Below are 25,720 nucleotides of genomic sequence, written 5' to 3' on the forward strand. Positions count from 1 at the left end.
TTCGGGAGTATTTTTCCTAACAGACTTTTTCCTCACCCTGTATACGTATATGTATGTATATGTATGTATATTATTATATAGTATATATAGGGTGTACCAAAAGTCTGGAAACAGTCAAATATTTCATAAATTATTTCAGGAAGAAATATTTCACACAAAAGTTGTATGGCTTAAAGGGGGCCATAAGATAGTGTCATTGGTTTGACCTTAAAAAATTGTTTAAAGGTCACCTGAAGGTCATCTTTAATTTTCTAAACAGAACCCTCTATTTTTTATTATTTATTCTTGTAGCTTATCTTGAGACCTTTCCAAAACACTATAATAAAGTATTTCTTCATCGAGTACTTTTCGAGTTATGAGGCTTGAAATCATTTCTTAATTTTACATAAACCATCTATTTTACATAAACCATCAAAATATCTAGTAAAATATTCATTTTTCGATTATCTTATCTTAATACTTTTATGTACAAAATAATGAGAGGAATCAATTTGCAATTAAGAATTTACAATTAACATATTTTTTCTTCGAAACAACTATGTGTTTTCTTTACATTAATTGATTTCTCTCATTATTTGTATTTTTAAAACATTTCTTTCTTCAATGCATCGTTTTTGAGATATTTCGTATTATCAACTTAAATTGTCCACCTTGTATATTGTACTATTATATACGTGCGTACGTATGTTTACGCAAATATGTAGTAGTTTCGGTTCATAATTATTATATATTTACGATCGCATTTAATCAAATTCTCATTGATTCTTTATGATTTCAGACGTGAAATGAACGTAATAAAAAAATATTCTATTCTAAAACAATTGGCTCTTACTCTTGATTGTTATATACCACGACTTGGTCTCTTCATCACAATACTGACGTACACTTCATTTGGAAATTATATTAATGCCGAAAAAGTGTATTTAATAACAGCATATTACAACGTCTTACGAAATTCAATGATTTTTGGATTTTCAATGGGTAAGATTATTGGTAAACTCAAGAATAAACATTTTTTAATTAAAAATTGCACTTTTCTTCAAATATCAAAAACTATCATTAAAAAAACTTCAAAAATTAATAATAAAGTGTAACAAAAAAATGAAATAAAATATTTATAAGCTTTTATGCTAGAAACTTTAATTTTATTTATTTATAGATTTTCATCACCGTTAACTTTATTTAGTGAAGACATTAAGGAATTGATAGTTCTTAATACAATTAAATATGGAAAATATAATCAATTGAAGATAATTTTTTGTGAAAATTAAAAGAGAAAATATAAATATATATATTATAGGTCTTCATCAAATGGTACAAATATTGGTTTGTACTCGCCGTTTGCAAAGATTTATGATGCATACTGAGGTCATTAAAAAAAAAGAAGAGAACTCACATCAGATGATTAAGGAATCGTTCGCACTTCGTATGATCAATGTTAACGCCAAATGGCATGGTGATGGTAAAGCTTATACATTACGTAATATAAACTTAACTGTACTTCCTGGAAGCTTCGTGGCCATTATTGGTCAAGTAGGTTCGGGTAAAAGTAGTTTGTTACAAACAATACTCCAGGAATTGCCCTTGATAAGTGGAAGCATCGAAAATTGTGGCAGAATAAATTACATCAGTCAGCAACCATGGATTTTCGCATCTTCCGTGAAACAAAATATTCTATTCGGACAAACGATGGACGAATCACGTTACAATGAAGTAATCAAAGTCTGTGAAATGGAATCAGACATAGACTCGTTCCCTCAGGGTGATTGTACTATTGTAGGTGAAAGAGGAATAAATTTGAGTGGTGGCCAACGCGCCAGAATCAATTTAGCACGAGCAATTTATAAAGACGCCGATATTTATCTATTAGATGATCCCTTATCTGCTGTGGACTCGCACGTTAGCAAGCGTCTTGTCAACAATTGTATCTGTAACTATTTAAAGGTAAAAGTTGTAAGATAAAATAAAATAGTTTGCTAGAAATAGAAAATACAGATATCTTTTCATCATTAGTCATCAAATTACATATACAGTTTCATAAAATTGTTATAAAGATTATTTTTATCATGTGATCGCTAAGATACCGAGTTTGAAACTTCCACTATATATGAGATGCTCCATATATATTGATTTTTCATTTGTGCACTGCTCATTTCATAACTCCATAACTTTGATAATAATTAGAATTTTAACAAAAAATGTTAAATAGGTATTCCAGAGATATGTTAATTTAAAGCAGTATTTTAAAAATTGATGTTTAGAAGACTTCTAACACAAAAATTATACACACACGCACGCAGGCACGCACCGCGCACAAGGCTACTAGATTGCATACCTTGTGCGCGCACGTGCACATGCACACACACACACACACACATGCACACACGCGCGCGCGCGCACAAGGCTACCAGATTGCATACGCTGCAACCAGCGAAGGCACGATTTATTCCCCCTATTTTCACCCACTAAGTCATAAGTTCTCATCCATGTACGCTCGACGTTCGACTACTTTCAGTTACTTTCGACTACTTTCGGTTACCTTCGGTTATCTTTGACAGAAAAAGACGGATAGATTAGCTTCTATCTCCTTCTCTTTTGAGAAGATCTATTGTATCCATTGGATCCATGAAATCTCGAACTGACGAATTGACGGCAACATGTGCGATACTTATTATCACACATAATATTTTCCTATTGATTTTTTTTATAAAATTTTGTATGTTGTTTAAAAAAGAGAATAAAACATACAGAAACAAATTTTATATATTTTTATTTCAATTTTTATTTAAATTTTTCCATTCTAGGCCAATATGTACGTTTTTTTATTAAAAAAAAATTTCTTTAAAAAAATAATTGTAATAAAATAATATTTAAATTTATTTTAATAGAATTGTATTTTATTATTATTATTTTGTATTAATGTATGACGTACATCTTGTTGCTTAACGGAAACCGCGAGAAGGGTAGTAGTCTCTTCCATTAAAAAAGAAATGTAAAAAATTTAATAAATGATTAATAATAAAAATAAAATAAAAATAAAATAATAAAATAATGATAAGTAATAAATAAAAAGAAAAAATAAAATTATAATAAAATAATACAATATAATCAATTTTCTAATTATAAAGTTCAAAATATTATTTACACATTTCCTTAGACACACACATGCGCGCGCCTGTGTGTGTAAAGATATGTATATATATATATATATATATATATATATATATATACATATACAGGGTGAGGCATCTAAAACAGGCCACCTGAATAACTCCGTTGGTAAGCCGAATACAAAAAAATTGTTCAGACAAAAGTTGTATGGTTTCAAGGGGGACATATGATGGTGTCATTAGTTTAATCTTGAAGAGCCACCCGAAGGTCACGTGAAGGTCAGCTCCAACTTTTTAAATGGGACACCTTATATGCTTTTGCATATTCTTGTAGCTCATCTCAAGAGCTTTCCAAAACACTACAATTATGTTAGTTTTCATTAAATACTTTCCAAGTTATGAGGCTTGAAATCATTTTTTAATTTTACATAAACCGTAAAATATCTTGTAAAATATTCATTTTTCGATTATTTTACCTTAATACTTTTATGTACAAAATAATGAGAAGAATCAATTGGTGTAAAGAAAACACATAATTGCTTCGAACAAAAAAATGTAATTGTTAATTGCAAATTACATTTTTTTGTTCGAAGCAATTATGTGTTTTCTTTACACCAATTGATTCTTCTCATTATTTTGTACATAAAAGTATTAAGGTAAAATAATCGAAAAATGAATATTTTACAAGATATTTTACGGTTTATGTAAAATTAAAAAATGATTTCAAGCCTCATAACTTGGAAAGTATTTAATGAAAACTAACATAATTGTAGTGTTTTGGAAAGCTCTTGAGATGAGCTACAAGAATATGCAAAAGCATATAAGGTGTCCCATTTAAAAAGTTGGAGCTGACCTTCACGCTGACCTTCGGGTGGCTCTTCAAGATTAAACTAATGACACCATCATATGTCACCCTTGAAACCATACAACTTTTGTCTGAACAATTTTTTTGTATTCGGCTTACCAACGGAGTTATTCAGGTGGCCTGTTTTAGATGCCTCACTCTGTATATATATATATATATATATATATATATATATATATATATCTTTACACACTTATTTTTTAAGTGATATATATAAAAATTTATTTTAAAATTATTTATCGTAGGAAAGGCCTGTTATATTGGCAGGGTCCCGTTAGCGCACGATGCGATAGCGCACGAATCCGAAACTTTGCACCAAATACAACTTTGCACGCGAAGTGAGGGGAACGGGATGGGTATAGGAAGGGGGCCGAAGGCCCCCTTGTATCCCCCCCCCGTGTGTGTGTGTGTGTGTGTGTGTGTGTGTATGTCTTCGCATGCAAAGTTGTACTTGGTGCGCTATCGGGTTGGTACGTTATCGAGACGTGGGCTATCGGGAATTGTGTTCAATTTTTCGTGTGCTGTCGGATTTCTGCGCTATCGCACCGTGCGTTAACGGATCCGGCTCTGCTACAACATCCGCATGAACTTTTAAATTGTTTTTATTAGCGCATATAATTTATCCGCCGACATAAGAGATAAATGCTCTTCATTAATGAGCATATTTGAAACTGTTTCTCTTCTAATTCTTAATGTGGACTTAAACACACAAATAGCATTAACGGAAAACCGTTGAAAAGCTATTACGTGTTTTCGTTTTTAAATTGTTCAAAAGAGAAAACTCTCAGGCTCGGCATTAGAATTCGGAAGCGTTCGAATAGTATTTATAATATTCGTTAAATTGGACTATTTAGGAACATTATTCGCGTGCCGACGTTGTAAACTTGCTTTCCACATAGTATCAAAATTTAATTTAGAAAATTTAGAAAATTTTATTTTTCTTCGACTGTAAGGTCTGATGCTAATGCAATCTATTCTTTTTTTTCATAGCATCTTCATCAAAATCGCCGAGAATTTTAGTTATGAGAGAAACATCATCAAATGATGTTTATCTATTACTATCAAATAAACTTATAGATGATTGAAAAACTTGTAACTTTAATAAAAATTCATTATTTATAGGTAACCTTTTACAAATTTATAAGTAACCTTTTACAAATTTCTTCTGCAGCAGTCACATAAAATGTAAAACAGTTCTCTCAAACAATTTTAACTATGTTTATGTAATTTTTCAACGTTAATTCGTTCAGATATCCCTCACATTCTGATTCCAAAATAATTTCATTAATAGGTTAATTATGCATAAAAAGGGCCCACCTTCGCACAAATGTGTCATTGACATATGTTGTCAAGGTCATATCTCTAATTAATATTCTGAAGGTTTTAGCCGGCGGTCGTTGTTTATTAAAAAGTTATTAACAAAAGAATTTTACAATTTTAATGCTTTTGTTACGTCAAAACCCTGGAATGGATGGGCCGTATGGAAGAATGTAACTTACGTACTCCGTGATACACTTTATTCGGATGTGTGTATGGATTGAACGAGTGTGAAGAACCTGACACAGGTCAGCGACCAAAGGTCTCTTTAATGCTGCGTTTTTAAGTCTATTCGTTCGATGGTCCCTTTTCGCTAAAGGAATTTAATCCTTGTTACGCGGGATGCGATTTCAGAATTTAGGGAAGAGAACGGGTTAAATAATTAAATTATACATTAAATTAAAAATACATATATTATAAAAAAAATGAAGAAAGAAAAATACATCTTAGCTGTTGTAGCTATGCGTGAGTGGGTATCTGTGTGTATGTATATATTCTCGCGGGTGTTACAATTATTTGGAGGTCATCAGTCAGAATATACAAGGAAGAATTTACGTTAAGATTTAAATTCTGACTGGTTAATACTATATACATATAATTAATATAATGTTACGTCCGGTGGACTTCACGATTCTTTTCTTTCATCGAAACGCTATCTTAAAAGTAATCAAAGTTAGGCTCGAATTTGAAACGGAATCTAACTCGCGTAAATAAATAGTAAGTCTAAATACTGAGAATGGCCAGTCGAGATAGCGCTAAGGAAAATCTAAACAAGTTTTGAATTATGAGACTCGGAAGTATATGAAATTCGAACCACTCGTATCCATGGTTATAACTTGGTTTATTTTAGAGATTTTAAACAAACAGCCTGTGGTCCTCGAGAAATTGACCAGAGGTAAACATAAATTAATATTGCACGTGCGTTCGTTCGACAGGCCATTCTCAATCGTCAAGCGATAAGATAATCAGCTCCTCGCTCCCACTCTCTACTGGATGGAGCTAAACCTCGCGCAAAAGGGCTTAACCAATTAAAACACTCCTCTCTTACTGAAAATCTAACTCCTTGGCCCTAAGAAGGGAGTAATAGAAATCATTTGATTCGATTTTCAAAGATTCCCACCATTCAGTAAGGAGGAGAAGCAACTACTTTAAAAAATGCAAGCGCAAGGCGCGAGCGCTCACTTGGTCTCTAGTTCATTAGTTCATTAAGTTCTCTAGTTCATTAGTTCACTTGCTATCTAGTTCATTAAGCGTTCACTAATAAATACTAACTAGCACTATAAGCAGTACGGTTGACAGCTCCAGTCAAGATTCAGCCATTCAATTTTAACATTATATAGCCTCGGGGATCCTTTTCTTGCATTATGCAATTAAGTTATTAATTTGTTTATATCACAGTGAAAATGATTTTATTAACATTTAATTGTGCATCATGTGAAATTTCTGATGAGCATCTCCACTACTCGGCTCTTCATGTTATAAACCTCCGACTTCAGCCATTGCAAGTTTATCAACGCACTTATTTTTATGATCCCAACGAGTTGTGAGTAAATTTGAATAATTTCTGTTTTCTCCCTTTCCCATATCTTACTATCTCATAATTTAAAAATCTATAGCTGACTAATAATTTTAAACAATTAATAATCATTAAATTTTTACTAATTACTATCAATCCTTGTCTCACCTCTTCTCCAGTCTTATTCCTAGTTCTTTCTAATTCGCCTAGAATCTCCGCAAGGCGATTCACGAACATTTCCTTGTTCGTTGAGAATCTCCGCAAGGCGGTTCACGAACATTTCCTTGTTCGTTGAGAATCTCCGCAAGGCGATTCACGAACATTTCCTTGTTCGTTGAGAATCTCCGCAAGGCGATTCACGAACAATTCCCCGTTCGTTGAGAATCTCCGCAAGGCGGTTCGCGAACGATTCCTTAATTTTTATTTCCTTTTAATTGCCTTTTCTGATTTATTTATCAACAATTCGTATTGTTTTCTATCTTTATATTTCGTTTAAGCCCTTCTTTATATATATTTAATTCTTCATTTCTATTTTTCTTTACTCCCTTTCATTTTCTTTTAATTTCCCATTTTTTGCATTATTATTATTATTTTTCCTTTTTTTTTCCTTTGTATTGTCACTACTTTGAGAGAAATCATTGAAATAGATGAATAATTTTCGAACTTAGACTTGGCGAATCTTTTATCTTAATTTTATTATTGTATTTTAAGTTGGACCTGTGTTCGTCGAATTTAGAAAATTTTAATTTTAATTATAACATACTCGAGAATATATACTCACGCACACATACTCACTCATGCATAATTATAACTGCTAAGATGTATTTTTCTTTCCTTATATTTTTTTATATAATATATATATTTTTTAATTTAATGTAGAATTTAATTATTTAACCCCTTTTCTTCCCTAAACCCTGAGATCGCACTAGGTCCTGTCCCGCGTAACAAGGATTAAATTCCTTTACCGAAAAGGGACCACCGAACGAATAGGCGTAAAAACGCAGAGTTAAAGAGATCTTCGGTTGCTGACCTGCGTCAGGCCCTTCACATTCGTTCGACCCGATCCATACACACGCCCGAATAAAGTGTGTCACGGGGTAAGTAAGTTACGTTCTTCCATACAACCCATCCTTTCAGGGTCTGGACGTAACAATAATATAAGAAATAAAACAAAATAAAAAGTGAATTTGTAATAAAAATATGAATAACGTTTACTCATTAAAGGAAGTATAGAATTCATCGCTTGCGCTTATCTGTTATAGTTAGAATTAAAATTTTCTAAATTCGCTGAAACACAGGTCTAAATTAAAATTACAATAATAAAATTAAGATAAGAGATTCGCCAAGTCTAAGTTTGAAAATTATTCATCTATTTCAACGGTTTCTCCCAAAAGTAGTGATAATACAAAGGATAATAATATAAAGGAAAAGAAAAAAATAATAATAATAATAATACAAGGATGGGAAATTAAAAGAAAATGAAAAGGAATAAAGAAAAAATAGAAATGAAGAGTTAAATATGAAGTTAAATATGAAGTTAAATATGTAAAGAAGGCCGGAAACGAGATATAAAGATAGAAAACAATACAAATTCTCGGTAAATAAATCAGAAAAACCAACTAAAAGGAAATAAGAAATTAAAGTAATTAAGGAATAATCGTGAATCATCTTGCAGAGATTCCAGGCGAACGGAGAATCGTTCGCGAACCGCCTTGCGGAGATTCCAGGCGAACGGAGAATCATTCGCGAATCATCTTGCGAAGATTCCAGATGAACGGAGAATCGTTCGCGAATCACCTTGCGGAGATTTCAGGCAAACGGAGAATCGTTCGCGAATCCTTCCGGAGATTCCAGGCAAACAGGGAATTGATCACAAACCGCCTTTTGAAGATTCTAGGCGAATTAGGAAGAACAAGGAATGAGATTGGAGGAGAGGTGAGACAAGGATTGAATGATTGATAGTAATTAGTAAAAATTTAATGGTTATTAAACCGTTTTAAAATTTATGAGACATAGATTTTAAATTGTGAGACAGTAAGATATGGGAAAGGGAGAAAATAAAAATTACTCAATTTTATTTACAACTCGTTGACATCACAAAAATGAGTGCATTAATAAAATTGCAATGGATGAGGCCGGAGGTTTATAACATGAAGAGCTGGGTAATGGAGATGTCCATCAGAAAATTCACATAATGCACAATTAAATGTTAACTCAATTGCATAACGCAAAAAAAAGGATCCTCGAAGCTATATAATTTCAAACTTGAATGAATGGATCCTGATTGGAACTGTGAACTGAAATATCAACTACACTGCTGCTCGTCGAAAGAATTAATGTACTTAACTATCAACTGGAGTGTTAATAGAGACGCGTCGCGCCTTGCACTTGCATTTTAAAGTTACTACTCCTTCTCCTTACTAGATGGTGGGAATCTGTTATAATAATTTCAATACTCCTTTCTTAAGGACAAAGAGGCTGATTTTTGGAAGGAGAGGTGTTTCTTAAAATTTTCATTGGTTAAGCCCTTGGCTCAAGACTTAGCTCCGTCCAGTAGAGAATGGGAGTAGTTTATCGTTCTTGATAATTTAACGATTCGGAGAACGCTTGAGGGTGCACTATCAATTTCAAGAATATTGCTGTATATTTAGATTTTGACAATTTTCCCGAGAACCAGATCTTTATTTTAAAAATTCTTTAGATAGAGAGGCTTCGAACATAAAGCCGTACCAATAGATACGGGACAGTTGGAATTTCTTATAACAACTTTTTGTCTTATAATTCACGAATTTATTTAGAGTTTCGTTAACGCTATCTCGACCGGCCATTCTCAGTATTAGATTTGTTAAATGATTATATACGCGAGTTAGGTTGCGTTTTTCCATGCGCTATCATTAGTCTGAAGAAAGATTGCTTTATGTTTCAAATGCAAGCCGATACTTGATTTTTTTCTTCTACGATATCGTTTCAAAGAAAGAAAAGAATCATGGAGTCCATCGGATGCACTTTTTATCTCCGAAAATATTGATTGAGAAAAAAAATTTTAAGCAAAAACTAAAGCTGCCGAAAAACTCCACAAAAAAAGTTATATGCATTTTTTTCATAAACCTAGTATTTTAGCTGTTATATGAAAAAATAATAATTTTAAATACATTTAATACAATTTAAATTTATATAGAATTTAATACAATTTAATACAATTAAAAAACATCACAAATCATGTGTATATACACACGCGCGCGCGCGGTGTGGTGTAAGGGGAGCCTTCGGCCCCCCTTACCGGCGAGGTACACATACATTTGTGATATTTTTCAATTGTATTAAATTGTATTAAATTCTATATAAATTTAAATTGTTTACCTTTTTTTATTTATCTTTAATTTACCTTTTTTGCGTTTTTTTTTCGACTTGCATTAAATGCGTTAAAAAAATTTAAAACATTTTTAAAAAAGAAAATAAGCTTTTATCTCTAAGTTGTTCATCATAGATAATAAATATTTTCCAGAATTTATTGTTTCACTTGCAACCATTTCAGTAAGAAAATATTTAATTGTATCCCAAGATTCACGCCATCCGGATCGGAAGTTGAATTTTTTTTAAAGGAACATTGTACTTTTACATATTCAAATTGTACATGAAAAAATAAGAGATTTTTGTATCAAACGTTTGTCTGAAAGTGCCTCTGTTAATATTACAGTTTCAGTCTCACAGTTACTTTCAAGGTTAATTTTAAGATTGACAGAGATATTTTCAGAAAAAACGTTTGATATAAAAGTTTTTTTTTGTTCATGTACATTCAACGTCAATTCAAATAATAAATGAATTCTGTAATAAAAAGTAACATGGTCCTCTAAAAAAATTCAACTTCCGATCCGGATAACGTGTTTCCGGTCGAAATAAAATATTGAAAATATCACCGTTTAATAGAGCGTACCCGATTTATTTAAAAATTGTTCGCGATTTTTAATAAAAGCTATTTATTTTCATGCTAAAAAGGATGTATGGGTGGTCTGAGATATGCTGTATATTTCATTTTTATACCTCTATTTTTGTAATACAACATTTATCTTTTTAAATAAAAATTTATGTAAAATTTATTTATTAATATTATTCATTTTTTATACAATATACAGGGTGTTTCATAAGTGATGGGCAAAATTTCAGGAATGGATTCCTTATGCTTGGAGAAAAAAAAGTTAATCAACATAGGTCCGGAAATGATTAGTTTTTGAGTTATTAAGATTTTTGTAATACAAAATTTTGTCTCATTTCTCATCTTAGAAGTTCTTTCACAGGCATCAACAATATTTTTCAAGTTCGGCGGCCTATGTTTACGTTAGCGCGGTGTATTATTCTTGTTTACAATTCCATACTTTTTTCATGTATACACGAACACTTTGCCGTACGTGTGTCAAGAGCGCTGAAACATATACTGACCTATATTGATTAACTTTTTTTCTTTTCTAAGTATAAGGAATCCATTCCTGATATTTTGCCTACCACTTATGAAACACCCTGTATAAAATTAAAAGAAAAGAATTAATAGGGAAAGATTATAGAGAAAGATTAGATGATAATAAACGTCACACATGTTGCATCGCTAACTCGACAGCTCGAGATTTCAAAGATCACATAGCTATTGTAGTCAGAGAGATAGGTAAGATACAATAGATTTCTCAAGAGAGAAGGGAACAGAAGCTAATCTATCTCTCTTCCTCTGTAAACCGAAGATAATCGAAAATGGCCAAACATCGAACGTACATGGATAAGGCTCATGCCTTAGTGTGCGAAAGTGGTGGAGATACGAATCGTGCCGTCGCTGAACGTAACGTATGCAATCTGGTAGCCTTGACGCACGCACATTCACACATACACAGGGTATTATGTAATAATCGCTTAAGTCTCTCGTGTACAAGTAGAGTAGGTTAAACTGAGTAAGAAAGTCTTGTATCATTTTGCAATTTTCGCAATAATTAATGAAATATTAATTTAAAAAGCTCGACCAATTTGCATGAGTAGAAACGCGCGGCGAGAAAAGCCGTTCCACTGTAATTTGATACTAGGGGTGCATGGCGAAGCGGAGTGAGGCGCTCTCCAAAACATGATAGCAACGCGTATAGACTTAAAGAAATAGACTGCGTATCCCTATATAAAATACTGTCTTAAACATTAGAAAGAGAGCGATAGCGAACAAATCTCTATCTCTCTCGCACAATTGAAGGAGAGAAGATATCATCAACTAGAAAGAAACTAACAAAAAGGCGTATCCTCTCTGCTTTTTATTTGTGTGAGAGAAAAGAGATTCGATCGTTATTGCTCTCTCTTTCTAATGTTTAAGACAATCTTTTGTATAGGAATACACAATCTATTTCTTTAAGTCTATAGCAGTGCGCGGCGCTTCAGCGTTACGTTGTTACACGAGAGACGTTTTAATTGTGTACGCCGATTAACATCACAGAAAGTTATCGAATGAAAAAATGTTTTAAACGAAAGTTATAGAATTCAGAGAGAGATATCTGATAATGATTGGTTTAACCTTGAGTGAACGTACTAAGATCATATGAAGTTTAACTTTTCTTTTTTTTAAATAGAACTTTAGTTTTCATTGCATAATTTTATAGCTTATCTCAAGAGCCTTTCAAAATACTATAATAAAATATTTTTTGTTAAGTACTTTTCGAATTATGAGGCTTGAATTAGTTTCTTAATTTTACATAAATTCTAATTAAAAAATATTCATTTTACGATATTACTTTAATATTTTATGTACAAAATAATGAAAGGAATTAATTAGTGTCAAGAGCACATAGTTGTTTTTAAGAAAAAAATATGTAATTTTCAATTAACAGTTACAGTAATGAAGAATAGAGAGTTTCAGTTAAAATAACAAAGTTAAACTCCATATGACCTTGACACGTTTACTCAAGGCAAATCAATGTCTCCTTCCGAACCATACAACTTCTAAAATATTTTTTTATTCGACCACTTTCTATGGTATTAATCGGAAGACACAATTAAAATGGCATACTCTATATACATATATACAGGAACAGTCCAAATATTCCGACCAAATTTTGAGATTTTATAGTTAATTTAATTCTGAACAAAAAGTTTCCTATAAACATGAGTCGAAAAATACTTCTTTATAAAATTAGTGCCCAAAATTTTCTAAAATCGATTATTTTATACATTTTTATAAATATTAAGAAACGTATGTGTTTCTTAATAAAAAAATACCGAAATAAAAGTTGCAGAGATTTAAATCATCATTCAAATGAGATCAAAGTGATAGTAGTACATTCTATAGTTTAGAGATAATCAATTTCAAATGTAAAAAAAATATTTTTTTCGGCTATCAACGGAAGAGTTTTTATAAAAATACTCTTCATTTATGTTAATTATGGCTTTATTTCATTTTTAATGTTTATGTTGCTTGTTAATTATTCCACTAGAAAAATTTTATACATTTTTTCTGTATTGTTTGATTCAATCATCATAGATAGGGAAAAGGAAAAGCAGAAGGTGAATTTTGAGAGTAATTAGTTTTTCCACGTTTGTTCTTCCACGTCTTTATTAATTTTTTTATTACAGTCCTATTTTTATTTAAAAAAAAGAATTATTTTATTTTTATCAAAGAAAAAAGTTTTTACTTTTTATTAATTTTTTTCTAAAAAATATATTAAGTGTCATTTTCTTTTTATTTTATTTTTTTACCTTTTGCTCTTCCTTTCCTTCATTTATGCTGATTGGTTTAAACAATACAGAAAACAATATATAAAATATTTTTAATGGAATAATTGACAAGTAAGATAAATATTAAAAATTACCTAAAGCCATAACTAGTGTAAATAAAGAGCATTTTTAAAATGTTCTGCAGTCGATAGCCGAAAAAACTTTCTCGTACATTTAAAACTCGTTATCCCAAAACCTGTAGAACGTACTACTATTATTTTGATTTCATTAAAAAAATAATTTAAATCTCTACAACTTTTGTTTCAATATTTTTTGTTAAAAAGTAGGTACTTTAATTAATATTTGTAAAAATGTATAAAAAAGCCATGATTTCAGAGGTTTTTAGGCACTAACTTTTTAAAAAAACATTTTTCGACCCATACTTATAGGAAACTTTTTGTTCAGAATGAAATTATAAAATCTTAAAGTCTAATCGGAACATTTGGGTCCACTCCGTATTATGTGTATATATATATATATATATATATATATATATATATATGTGTGTGTGTGTGTATATATATATATATATATATATATATATATATATATATATATATATACATAATACACAGTGTCCCCGTATTATGTGTGTGTGTACATATATATATACACACATAATACGGAGTGCATACTACACACATAATACACTGTGTGTGTGTGTGTGTGTGTGTGTGTATACACACAGGGTGTCCGTCGATTTTCGACCTAAATGAAATAAATAAGTAGATTGGCTCGAATTAAGAAGGAATGACCTGTATTGTTTTGGGATTGTCGCAATAATTAACGAAATATTAAATAAAAAAGATCGGCCAATCTGCGTGAGTAAAAGCGCGCGGCGACGAGAGTCGTTCCACCGTAATCCGATACTACGAGCGCGGCGAAGCGGTGGGCGGGTCGCTCTCCGAGACATGATGGTGGTTTGCGATATATCGCAATACCGCGCCGAAAAATGACCCGCCCTCCTTTTCGTGGCGAGAAAATGATGCGCTATCATTTCCACACCACCTTGCGGTAGATAGCATGGTGCGCTTTTTTTATAGTGGTTTCCCCCATAGGCCTATTCCACTCTCAATTTAAAAATTATTCAAAATGCCATTTACTATACGCTGAATATATCGTAAATGTAAAAAATTAATGGACAGTACCTTTACAAAAATTGATTCGTGGTTGAAAATCTCTCGATAAAATGTATTGCACACGTTGATAATGTGATACGATGATAAAATTCTTCAAGAATCCTTTCTTCATCTCGTACACGAAGACGCACTGCTGGACCAGTTATCCCGATATTATGCACGACACTCAGTTTCACATAATTATTGCACAACACGTAAAATTGTACGTCCACTTGGTTTTCGTGCACGCCCGAGAAATGATTCCATGTAAATTGCGGCCGCACGATAAGTATTTTCTCCCGCTAGTCCGTATGCCACAATCATATCCGTATATTCCTGCAGAGTACACTTCATTTTCTCTGTTAATTTACTACGCAAACACAAGATTTTTATTAAAATATCTTAGCTCTCGCACGCTTTTACCAGATTGCGTACGCCAACAGCACGCAACTACAGCTGAGCGGACATGTGAGTGTAATCATAGTGCGCAGGCGTCAACTCACACGTATGCTTACACTCACATGTCCGCTCAGCTGTCAGCTGTAGTTGCGTGCTGCTGGCGTACGCAGTCTGGTAACAGCGTGCGAGAGCTAAGACGTTTTAATAAAAATCTTGTGCTTGCGTAGTAAATTAACAGAGAAAATGAAGTGTACTCTGCAGGAATATACGGATATGATTGTGGCATACGGACTAGCGGAAGAAAATACTTATCGTGCGGTCGCAATTTACATGGAATCATTTCTCGGGCGTGCACGAAAACCAAGTGGCCGTACAATTTTACGAGTTGTGCAATAATTATGTGAAACTGAGTGTCATGCATAATATCAGGATAACCGGTCCAGCAGTGCGTCTTCGTGTACGAGAAGAAGAAAGGATTCTTGAAGAATTTTATCATCGTATCACATTATCAACGTGTGCAATACATTTTATCGATGGATTTTCAATCACGAATTAATTTTTGCAAAGGTACTGTCCATTAATTTTTTACATTTACGATATATTCAGCGTATAGTAAATGGCATTTTGAATAATTTTTAAATTGAGAGTGGAATAGGCCTATGGTGGAAACCACTATAAAAAAAGCGCACCATGCTATCTACCGCAAGGTGGTGTGGAAATGATAGCGCATCATTTTCTCGCCACGAAAAGGAGGGCGGGTCATTTTTCGGCGCGGTATTGCGATATATCGCAAACCACCATCATGTCTCGGAGAGCGACCCGCCCACCGCTTCGCCGCGCTCGTAGTATCGGATTACGATGGGACGACTCTCGTTGCCGCGCGCTTTTACTCACACAGATTGGCCGATCTTTTTTATTTAATATTTCGTTAATTATTGCGACAATCCCAAAACAATACAGGTCATTCCTTCTTAATTCGAGCCAATCTACTTATTTATTTCATTTAGGTCGAAAATCGACGGACATCCTGTATATACACAGTGTCCCATTTTAAAATCGTGCCTCGATAGTTTTTCAACAAAGCATTTTCAGCAAAAATGTTTCAGACAAAAGTTGTATGGTTTCAAGGGGAACATAAGATAGTATCATCAATTTGACCTTGAATTACTTGAAAATCACGTGAAGGTCACCTTTAATTTTTTAAATGGAACTGCTTATTTTTTTATTACATTCTTGTAGCTTATCTTGAGAGCTTTCCAAAATACTGTAATTAAGTTAATTTTTAGTAAGTACTTTCCGAGTTATGAGGCTTGAAATCATTTCTTAATTTTACATAAACCGTAAAATATTTTGTAAAATATTCATTTTTTGATTATTGCATCTTAATACTTTTATGTACAAAATGATGAGAGAAATCAATTGGTATAAAGAAAACATAATTGTTTCGAAGAAAAAATATGTAATTGTTAATTGCAAATTACATATCTTATGTCTTGTTTAAAACCATATAACTTCTTTCTGAAACATTTTTTTGTATCTCGCATATTTTTCAAAATATTTGCCTGTTGAAGGCTATTCTTCCGAAAACGATCATGCTCCGATTTGAGTCAAATTATGTAAATAGGTTCCTTTCAGATACAAAAGAAATATACGAAAAGGATTTTTGGTGATTCGAAAATTAAGACATTTTTAAAGCCCTTTTTCGTAAAAATGAATATTACCTTTAGACAGCTTGTTTAAAACGATAAATATCTAGAAAGACGGCAACCTCACCAATGACTTTGGCCTTGACATACGTAATCAAGATCATGACCCTGAGTAACCTTCAATAAGTTGGTGAAGTTTTTGGGGAATTTTAATTGGTGAAATTTTATTAATTTCACAAATGTATGTATACACACACACGCGCGCGCGCGCGCGCGGAGAGAGCAAGGGAAGGCCTACTCCTCCCGCAATCACCCCGCCGGTAGAGGCCAAAAATTGTGAAGAGTTCAATCACAATGGATATATGCTGTAAGTTGTAAAGCGAGGTCCACCTTGCCTACCAGCGGGGTGGTTGCAGGAGGGCCGGCTGAAAGTGATGTGGTGCAGACTTCGCTTCGCATGAAAAGTTACAAACCTATGTAGAACCTTACTTAATAATAGACCTCGCTTCGCACTGACTCATGGATGGTATATACAGGGTGAGTCATTTTAAGTGACGGACTAAAATTTCTCGAAAACTATAGGAGATACAGAAAAATGTTTCAGACAAAAGTTGTATGGTTTCAAGGGGGACATAAGATGGTACCATTGGTTTGACCTTGAAGAGTTATTTGAAGGTCACATGAAGGTCACCTTCAATTTCTTAAATGGAACCTACACTTTCTCTTTACATATTCTTGTAGCTTATCTCGAGAGCTTTCCAAAACACTATAATTAAGTACCTTTTCGTTAAGTACTTTTTGAGTTATAAGGCTTGAAATCATTTCTTAATTTTACATAAATCATAAAATATCTTGTAAAATATTCATTTTTCGATTATCTTATATTACTACTTTTATGTACAAAATAATGAGAGGAATCAATTGGTGTAAAGAAAACATACAGTTGTTTTTAAGAAAAAATATGTAATTGTTAATTGCAAATTAACCAAAATACTACCAAAATATCTACAATATAATATAAATATCTACATCTAATATATAATTGTTTTTAAGAAAAAATATGCAATTTGCAATTAACAATTACATATTTTTTTTAAAAACAACTCTACGTTTTCATTACACCAATTGATTCCTGTCATTATTTTGTACATAAAAGTGTTAAGGTGAGGTAATCGAAAAATGAATATTTTACAAGATATTTTACGATTTATGTAAAATTAAGAAATGATTTCAAGCCTCATAATTCGGAAAGTACTTAATGAAAACTAACTTAATTGTAGTGTTTTAGAAAGCTTTCGACGTGAGCTACCAGAATATTCAATAAAAAATAACAAAATCATTTCGAACAAACTGTCTAAAGGTAATATTCATTTTTAGGAAAAAGGGCTTAAAAGTACCTTAATTTTTGAGTCGCCAAAAATCCTTCTCGTATATTTCTTTTGTACTTAAAAGGAACCTATTTACAAAATTTGACTCAGATCGGAGCATAATCGTTTTCGGAAGAACTATAAATTAGTATATTGAAGATTTTAATTTATTTTAATTATTGTCTATTATTTAGGATAAAACAAGAATTTTAGTGACGCATCAATTGCAATATTTACAATTTGCTGATCAGATTATTGTGATGAACAATGGTAGTATTGAGCAAAAAGGTACATTCAATCAACTACAAGCCTTAAATCTTGACTTTATGAAGTTACTAAAGATGACAGATGCGGAATGCAAAGAAGATGAGACCAAACAATTTGATAAACAATGTCAAAATTTAACAAAAAGCAAAAAAGGGGCCAATAAAGCTTCGAATATTGAAACACATGAAATAACAATGAAAGGTCACATGTCTCGCAAAGTGTTCTTTGCTTACTTCAAAGCGAGTAAAAAACCTTTTATAATAGCTCTAATGATGGTAATCTTCATAGTAAACCAAATAGTTGCCAGTGGTAGTGATTATTTTGTTGCATTCTGGGTAAACATCGAATCGAGTTCATGGCACGAAACTAGTAATTCTACCACGGAATTTTTGTGGAATGGTCCGTTGACTCGTGATTACATGAGCTACATATATAGTACAATGATAGCAATCATCATATTACTATGGCAATTCCAAACAATTATATATTTTAGCGTATGCATGTGGTCTTCGATAAATCTACACTCCGCTATGTTTCGCAGTATTTTGCGTACTACTACATATTTCTACAATACGAATCCAGCTGGCCGCATATTAAATAGGTAAATATAGCAAAGATAGTGAGATAAATCTAATGCAGTAGATTAAAAAAAAATAAAACCCAAAAAAGATTAATATACCTAAAACCTTTTTCATTAATTTAATACAATGGTTTATATATATACCGGGTGTTTCAGACCACCCGTACACCCCATTTTAAAGCAAAGGAAGTGGTTATTTTGAAAAATGTTTCAGACAAAAGTTGTTGAAGATAAAGTAATGCATTACATGGGTAAATTTGATTGACCTTGGGTGGCGTCGTGAAGGTCATGTCAAGGTCGACTTGAATTTTTTAAATGGGAACCCCTATTTTTCATTGCATATTCTTGTAGCTTATCTCGAGAGCTTTCCAAAACACTATAATTAAGTACCTTTTTATTAAGTACTTTTTGAGTTATAAGGCTTGAAATAATTTCTTAATTTTACATAAACCATAAAATATCTAGTAAACCATTCATTTTTCGATTATCTTACCTTCATACTTTTATGTACAAAATAATGAGAGGAATCAATTGGTGTAAAGAAAACACATAGTTGTTTCTAAGAAAAAATATGTAATTTGCAATTAACAATTCCATATTTTTTCTTAGAAACAACTATGTGTTTTCTTTACACCAATTGATTCCTCTCATTATTTTGTACATAAAAGTATGAAGGTAAGATAATCGAAAAATGAATTGTTTACTAGATATTTTATGGTTTATATAAAATTAAGAAATTATTTCAAGCCTTATAACTCAAAAAGTACTTAATAAAAAGGTACTTAATTATAGTGTTTTGGAAAGCTCTCGAGATAAGCTACAAGAATATGCAATGAAAAATAGGGGTTCCCATTTAAAAAATTCAAGTCGACCTTGACATGACCTTCACGACGCCACCCAAGGTCAATCAAATTTACCCATGTAATGCATTACTTTATCTTCAACAACTTTTGTCTGAAACATTTTTCAAAATAACCACTTCCTTTGCTTTAAAATGGGGTGTACGGGTGGTCTGAAACACCCGGTATATATATATATATATATATATATATATATAAATATATGATATATATATATATATATATATATATAGAGAGAGAGAGAGAGAGAGAGAGAGTAACGTTGCAGTCTTGAGCATCCACTTGTCCGACTCCCAAGTTCTCGTGAGATAGCGACTGAACGGTCGCGTCAAAAGAAATATAGTGAGAACCACGTCGAAATCCTCGGGAAGGCGAAAATAATTATTGCATTCCTCATAAACTAACTTTTTATTGTTTGTAACTTTTTGATATTGGGAGCGTCACCAGCCTTACCCAGCGGAATAAGCAAAATGAGAAGAATGAATAGGAATCTGGAACGACAGCGAGAGATGACCGCACGGATCAAAAACTCCCGTAAACCGCAGAAAAGGTTTTTGAGATTTTGGAAAATCTCTTTCTGCCAAAATTCAAATTGCCGCGAAAACTATTACGATAAGCATCAGAGAATGCCAGAGGATTCTCGCGCGACGCCATGTATGTAAATGGCACCCGAAAAAGAATCAGGACCTTTATTACATTCTGTTATCCAACCTCGATAGGGAGTGACAAACTCCGAGACTACTTAAAACGGAATATTCCAAGGAAAGAAGTTTTAAGCATAAAGAGCCTCCTGAGTAACAGATCGGAGACGCGTTCGCGATACGATGTTATAATTGACGCGCCGCGACAGTAAATCACGCGAGCGATTGACTACGGTGCGATTAACCACTCGTCAACATAATTCTTGCACGCAAGATCGAATGACTATTGACCCAGGAGCAGAAAATCCCGAAACACACTTGTGCGCGATTAACATGAGCACTCGCCAGTACCATAATTTTTCTTTTATTGAGAATTATTTTTGTATGGATCTGTGAAGGAGGACGAAGAACCGGAAGTTAAGGGGAGCATACTGGTGATACATCATCTCCATTAATTGATTGTAAGTCATGTGCGAACCGGTCCGAGATACGGCCATCTCAGCATTGTCGCCTATTTGATTAGTTTTTGCGTGAATCAAATATTCAAGTATTCAAGAATCAATAATTTGTGATTTTTTCCTTTGATATTTTTTTGGACCAGTATCGAGCGGTCGAGGTTTTCGAGATAGTCGTTACAATGGCAATAGATTAATGGGAAATCTTCCTCTCTCCGAGAGCAAGGAATCGCGAAATGCGTATTAGCTCTCGCATAATGATAAGGGGAGGGCCAGACCTTCAGGACACCGATTTTTTTTTAATTTCACACACATGCAGAGGACAATCTACTGTGCAAGCAGTAAGGCGCACCTTTCAAGCTTTTTCGAGAAAATCGAGAAAGAAGTTTTACGAGATGACTATATACCGTTATTTTGCTACGGTTAGCACGAGTTGCCGGTAGTGCAGTGATAGCAGTCCGAGCTCGTAATCCCGTGATCACTGGTTCGAGTCCCGTTCGATTTTTGTTTTCTTTTTTTTAATCCACATTTTCTTTCAATATTCTGTAATATCTGATAGTAGTTTATATTGAATGATGGAAAATACAATGTAGTTTTTTTATTTTTGCAGTTGTTTTTATTTTATTCAAAAATCAAAATTACCTCTTATACACATATAATGATAAAATACTGTGCTTATACTAATGCTTATATTACTTATGCTTATATTCATCGCTGGAAGTGTTTGGAATAATACATTTCTTTGGATGATATTCGTCATACAAACAAATAAAACATAAATTGTAGCGGCTGCATCTAATAAATGCAGCCTTCTCACACGCACACGAAGTTTTCAATTCTTTCACAGGGAAACAAACTTCATTTACATTAAAGAAAATTTCTTTTTTGTCAGATAATTTCGATGCAAACCATGCGTATTTTAACATATTTGAAAATATCGGCGCAGACAATTGATGATGTATAATTGAATGGATTTTTTGATCGCATCTACACGAGATGAAATTTCTCATCCAATTTCAATCAAATATGAACAATTTTGCAGTCGTTTTATAAAATTTTTAATCTGCCTATAAAAATAAACATCACATGGTTGACAAAGAGGTGTACATATTCCATCATTCAAAACTACTATCAGATATTACAGAATATTGAAAGAAAATGTGGATTAAAAAAAAAATCGAGCGGGACTTGAACCAGTGACCACGGGATTACGAGCTCGGACCGCTACCACTGCGCCACCAGCGACTCATGCTAACCGTACCAAAATAACAATATATAGTCATCTTGTAAAACTTCTTTCTCGATTTTTTCTAAAAAGCTTGAAAGATGCGCCTTACTGCTTGTACAGTAGATTGTCCTAAGGGTCCTCTACATGTGTGTGAAGTTTAAAAAAAATCGATATCCTGAAGGTCCCTTTGCGAGAGTGTAGCGACCGCGAAATCACCATGTGTGCGTTCGATGTCCGCGAAACATGCGTTGTTAGCTCGAGATTACGATATTCTTTTTAATGATATCCGTGCGATAATTGTTGTGCGAAACTGTGCATTATATGATGTGAATATTGGTAGCGAAAATCTAAAAAATGTCAGGACGATATCAAAATTGGATGAAATATAAACAATTCGTTAGCCGCGCTGTCATCGAAGGTCTTTACCTTCGATATATATATGTATATATATATATATATATGTATATATATATATATATATATATATATATATTGCGACGTTTCTTCAATTTAAATTATTCGCCACACTCCTTGAGGTGTTGGAAGGGAGCGTGCGCGGGGGAGCGAAAACGCCGTAAAAAAAAATAGCGAAATTTATATACTCGCGCTCTGAGGAACAGGGATGGAGGGCGTTCTCGCGCGAGCCGCGACGGAGCGGAGGCCGTTTCGATATCTCGATAAGTTGGGCGCCAGATGCGGTCTTTCACGCATCAATTTTCTACGAAACGTCAAAGAACGCGAAAAATGATAGCCTGCTTCGCCACGACTAGTCCGCCTAACGGTAGAGCGGAGGGGTTTTAGAGAAAGCCAATTGATTATGCGGGACTTCACTAATTCAAAATGCGACAGACGCAAAGACGGATATCGACAACCACGAGAGACTAACATTCAAATAAATTACGCGAATTTAACAAAGAAATATAACAAATTTATTAGTAAAGAAATAATATAAAAGTAAAATGTAAAAATAAAATTGAATAACAAATCAGATTGAAAACGACGGTTCACAATAAATTAAAAAAAAAAGAGAAAGCGAAATACACAATCAAATCAATCCTGGCACGAATAATAAGACGTCAAAGCAAATGTTCGCTTGAAATCGACAACTGAAAAGAGAGCGCTAAGGCATTCCGGTTGTTTATCCGAGCCCGTTTTTATGGCCGGAGTTCGCTGAACTGAACGATACTTTTTAGAAGACAAAGGATTTTCGACACGGAAATATTCGCGGATAATATTCACCCAAAACGTATCGTAATTTCGGCAACCAAATCGACGACTTATCGCTACGGACTTTTCCTCACAATTTCCCAGTTCGCAATTCTAAACGACAGCTTAATAGTTCGACAGCATAATTAACCATAAATCGAAAATAATTAATAGTTTTGCGAAGACGGATCTCGTATGCGACAGGCGAGCGATATGTCGATATTCGATAGCCGACGGCGGCCGGAGATTTTTCTCAGCCGGCTTTTCGCCTCTTTCTTCCGCGCGAGCAGCTCAGATTTCACTCTCGGTCGTACTTTTGCGATTATTTCGCACCGCGACACATTCGACAGACGCAAATTATCACTTATTACCCTCTATTCGGCGTCGTAATAAGCGCGACGAAGACACAAATACTCTAACGCACACAATATGATATAATACAATAGACGCTCACACGCACACTTAACAATCGACGACGACATCCACACAATTAGACGCAAGGATCGCCCTGAGATAATTTACGGGAATATTCCACGCGGCAACGACGGCGACACGACAACACGGGCGGCGTACGCTTTTCGCGATCCTTCGCGCACGCGGTCGATATTCGGTGGTCGATAGCTACGCGTAATGAATACCCCGAAACCCGGAGAGTGACGAACGTTGCCTTATCAATTAATGCCTACATACGATTGTCCGCTTTTCCTCGGTCGCTTGCCTCCGATCGCCCGAAAATTCACAGAAGATCGGCGGCTCGGCACCGGGCCTGAGCGATCGCGCAACACGAAAATGACGACGGCGGCAGAACGGCCGGACGGCGGACCGAATCGCGTATGTGGCTCACAATAAAAAGATGGGGGCAACCTCATCGATACGAATCCTCGTGCTTGGGATGGTTCTCAGCCTCGTCCTCTGCGGATATCTCGATAACGGCGACAAACAAAGCTCACACGACAACGGAAATCAACAACTGTGACTGCTTCAATCGAGCGCCCGCACCAAAGTGATCCCTGGATCTCTCTATCCAGGGTCGATAGCGGCGTCAATGACCGCGTAGAGAGGTGCGCAGTCCTGCGGCCAATCAGGTCGCGGCACGCGAGCGATCCCAGCGCCTCGCGAAACGCGAGGTATTTCGGCGCCCGGCGCGAAACGGCCTCAAATTAAAATTGCTGTCGCGGGCCCCTTCGTAATAGCCCGGTGGAGATTCTGCCATTGCTCTCTCTCCTCTTGGAGAGTAGCCTAGGTCGCGCCTCCGTCCTTACTATCGGAGGAGGGGTGATGTTACCCTCCTCGGCGTTCTGTGGTTCGATTTCACTGGCGCTATTTCCTTCGCTATCGGTTGTCGAAAAGCGCCATGTCGCCGGTCGCTAGAAGTCCCTCAATGCGTCCCTCGCCCTCCAGATCTTCTCCGGCGGGTTGCCCGAAATTCGTTCGATACAAAAAATATGACAAATAAAATTAATAAACGCGAAAAACATAATAATATTGTTCGTCTCTCCGGGGAATTCGATAATGTTCTCTCAATGTGGATTCTGGCACGGCCGCTTGGCCCGCGACCCGTTAATATTATCGGGGCGGGTGTACGCGCAACAGGACGGCAACGTCACAATATATATATATATATATATATATATATATATATATATATATATACATACACAGGATGTTTCATTTTAACTTTGCCATCGAAATATCTCGTAAAGTCTAAAAGTATGTATATATATATATATATATATATATATATATACAAGGGGTTATTTTAATCACCTTGTATATATATATATATATATATGTATATATATATATACAAGGTGATTAAAATAACCCCAGTGTCCATGAAATGACACATTCTTGAGTCAATTCTAAGACGATTTTTCCTTTTGCAAAATTTCATCCGAAGCTTAGTTTTTGATTATTAAAGGAAGTAGTTAACGCATGACAGGTCAGGTACAAGAGGCAGGCAAGGGTGACGCGATTCACCGTCAGACGCGGGTGCTTATGCGAGGCGCCTGCAGCGATCAGCTGGTCGCTATCCGCTATCTGTTATGTTACTTTATATTATAGTCTGTGACCGTTGATTTTATTAATTAGGGCTGATAATGAGATCTGACTGGTGTTGTTGGCCCACGGCACACCTTCGGCGCGATTTCTACTCAATTTTATCTTCAAAAGTTTTTGGGTGCCAGATGCGGTAATCCGCACCACTTCAAAAAAAATAATTCGATATCTCGATATAATAAGCACGGAAAACGCTACTCAATTAATCGCGACAGAGATGCTCGGCTAGCCCCGTCTCGAAAATGGCAGAGGGGGCGGTCCGTTCTTCATAATTAACAAGGAAGGATCGAGAATACAAGGTGGCTGCAAATAAGACAAAATATTAGAATAACAAGAATAGATATATTTAACAAAT

General features: G+C 34.2%; 1 protein-coding gene across 1 annotated transcript in view; it reads left to right on the forward strand.

The window, feature by feature from the left end:
* LOC105251729 (probable multidrug resistance-associated protein lethal(2)03659) overlaps window positions 1–25,720 on the forward strand; it is a 469,824-nt gene that overhangs the window by 350,388 nt on the left and 93,716 nt on the right. Inside the window, exons 9-11 of the mRNA XM_025414600.1 lie at window positions 779–981; window positions 1,301–1,944; window positions 18,265–18,938. Coding sequence (XP_025270385.1) covers window positions 779–981; window positions 1,301–1,944; window positions 18,265–18,938 — 1,521 coding nt within the window. The remainder of the gene's footprint in view (window positions 1–778; window positions 982–1,300; window positions 1,945–18,264; window positions 18,939–25,720) is intronic.

Source organism: Camponotus floridanus, unplaced genomic scaffold (genome assembly GCF_003227725.1).
Source record: "Camponotus floridanus strain SB8 unplaced genomic scaffold, Cflo_v7.5 scaffold85, whole genome shotgun sequence".
NCBI classification, from domain to species: domain Eukaryota; kingdom Metazoa; phylum Arthropoda; class Insecta; order Hymenoptera; family Formicidae; genus Camponotus; species Camponotus floridanus.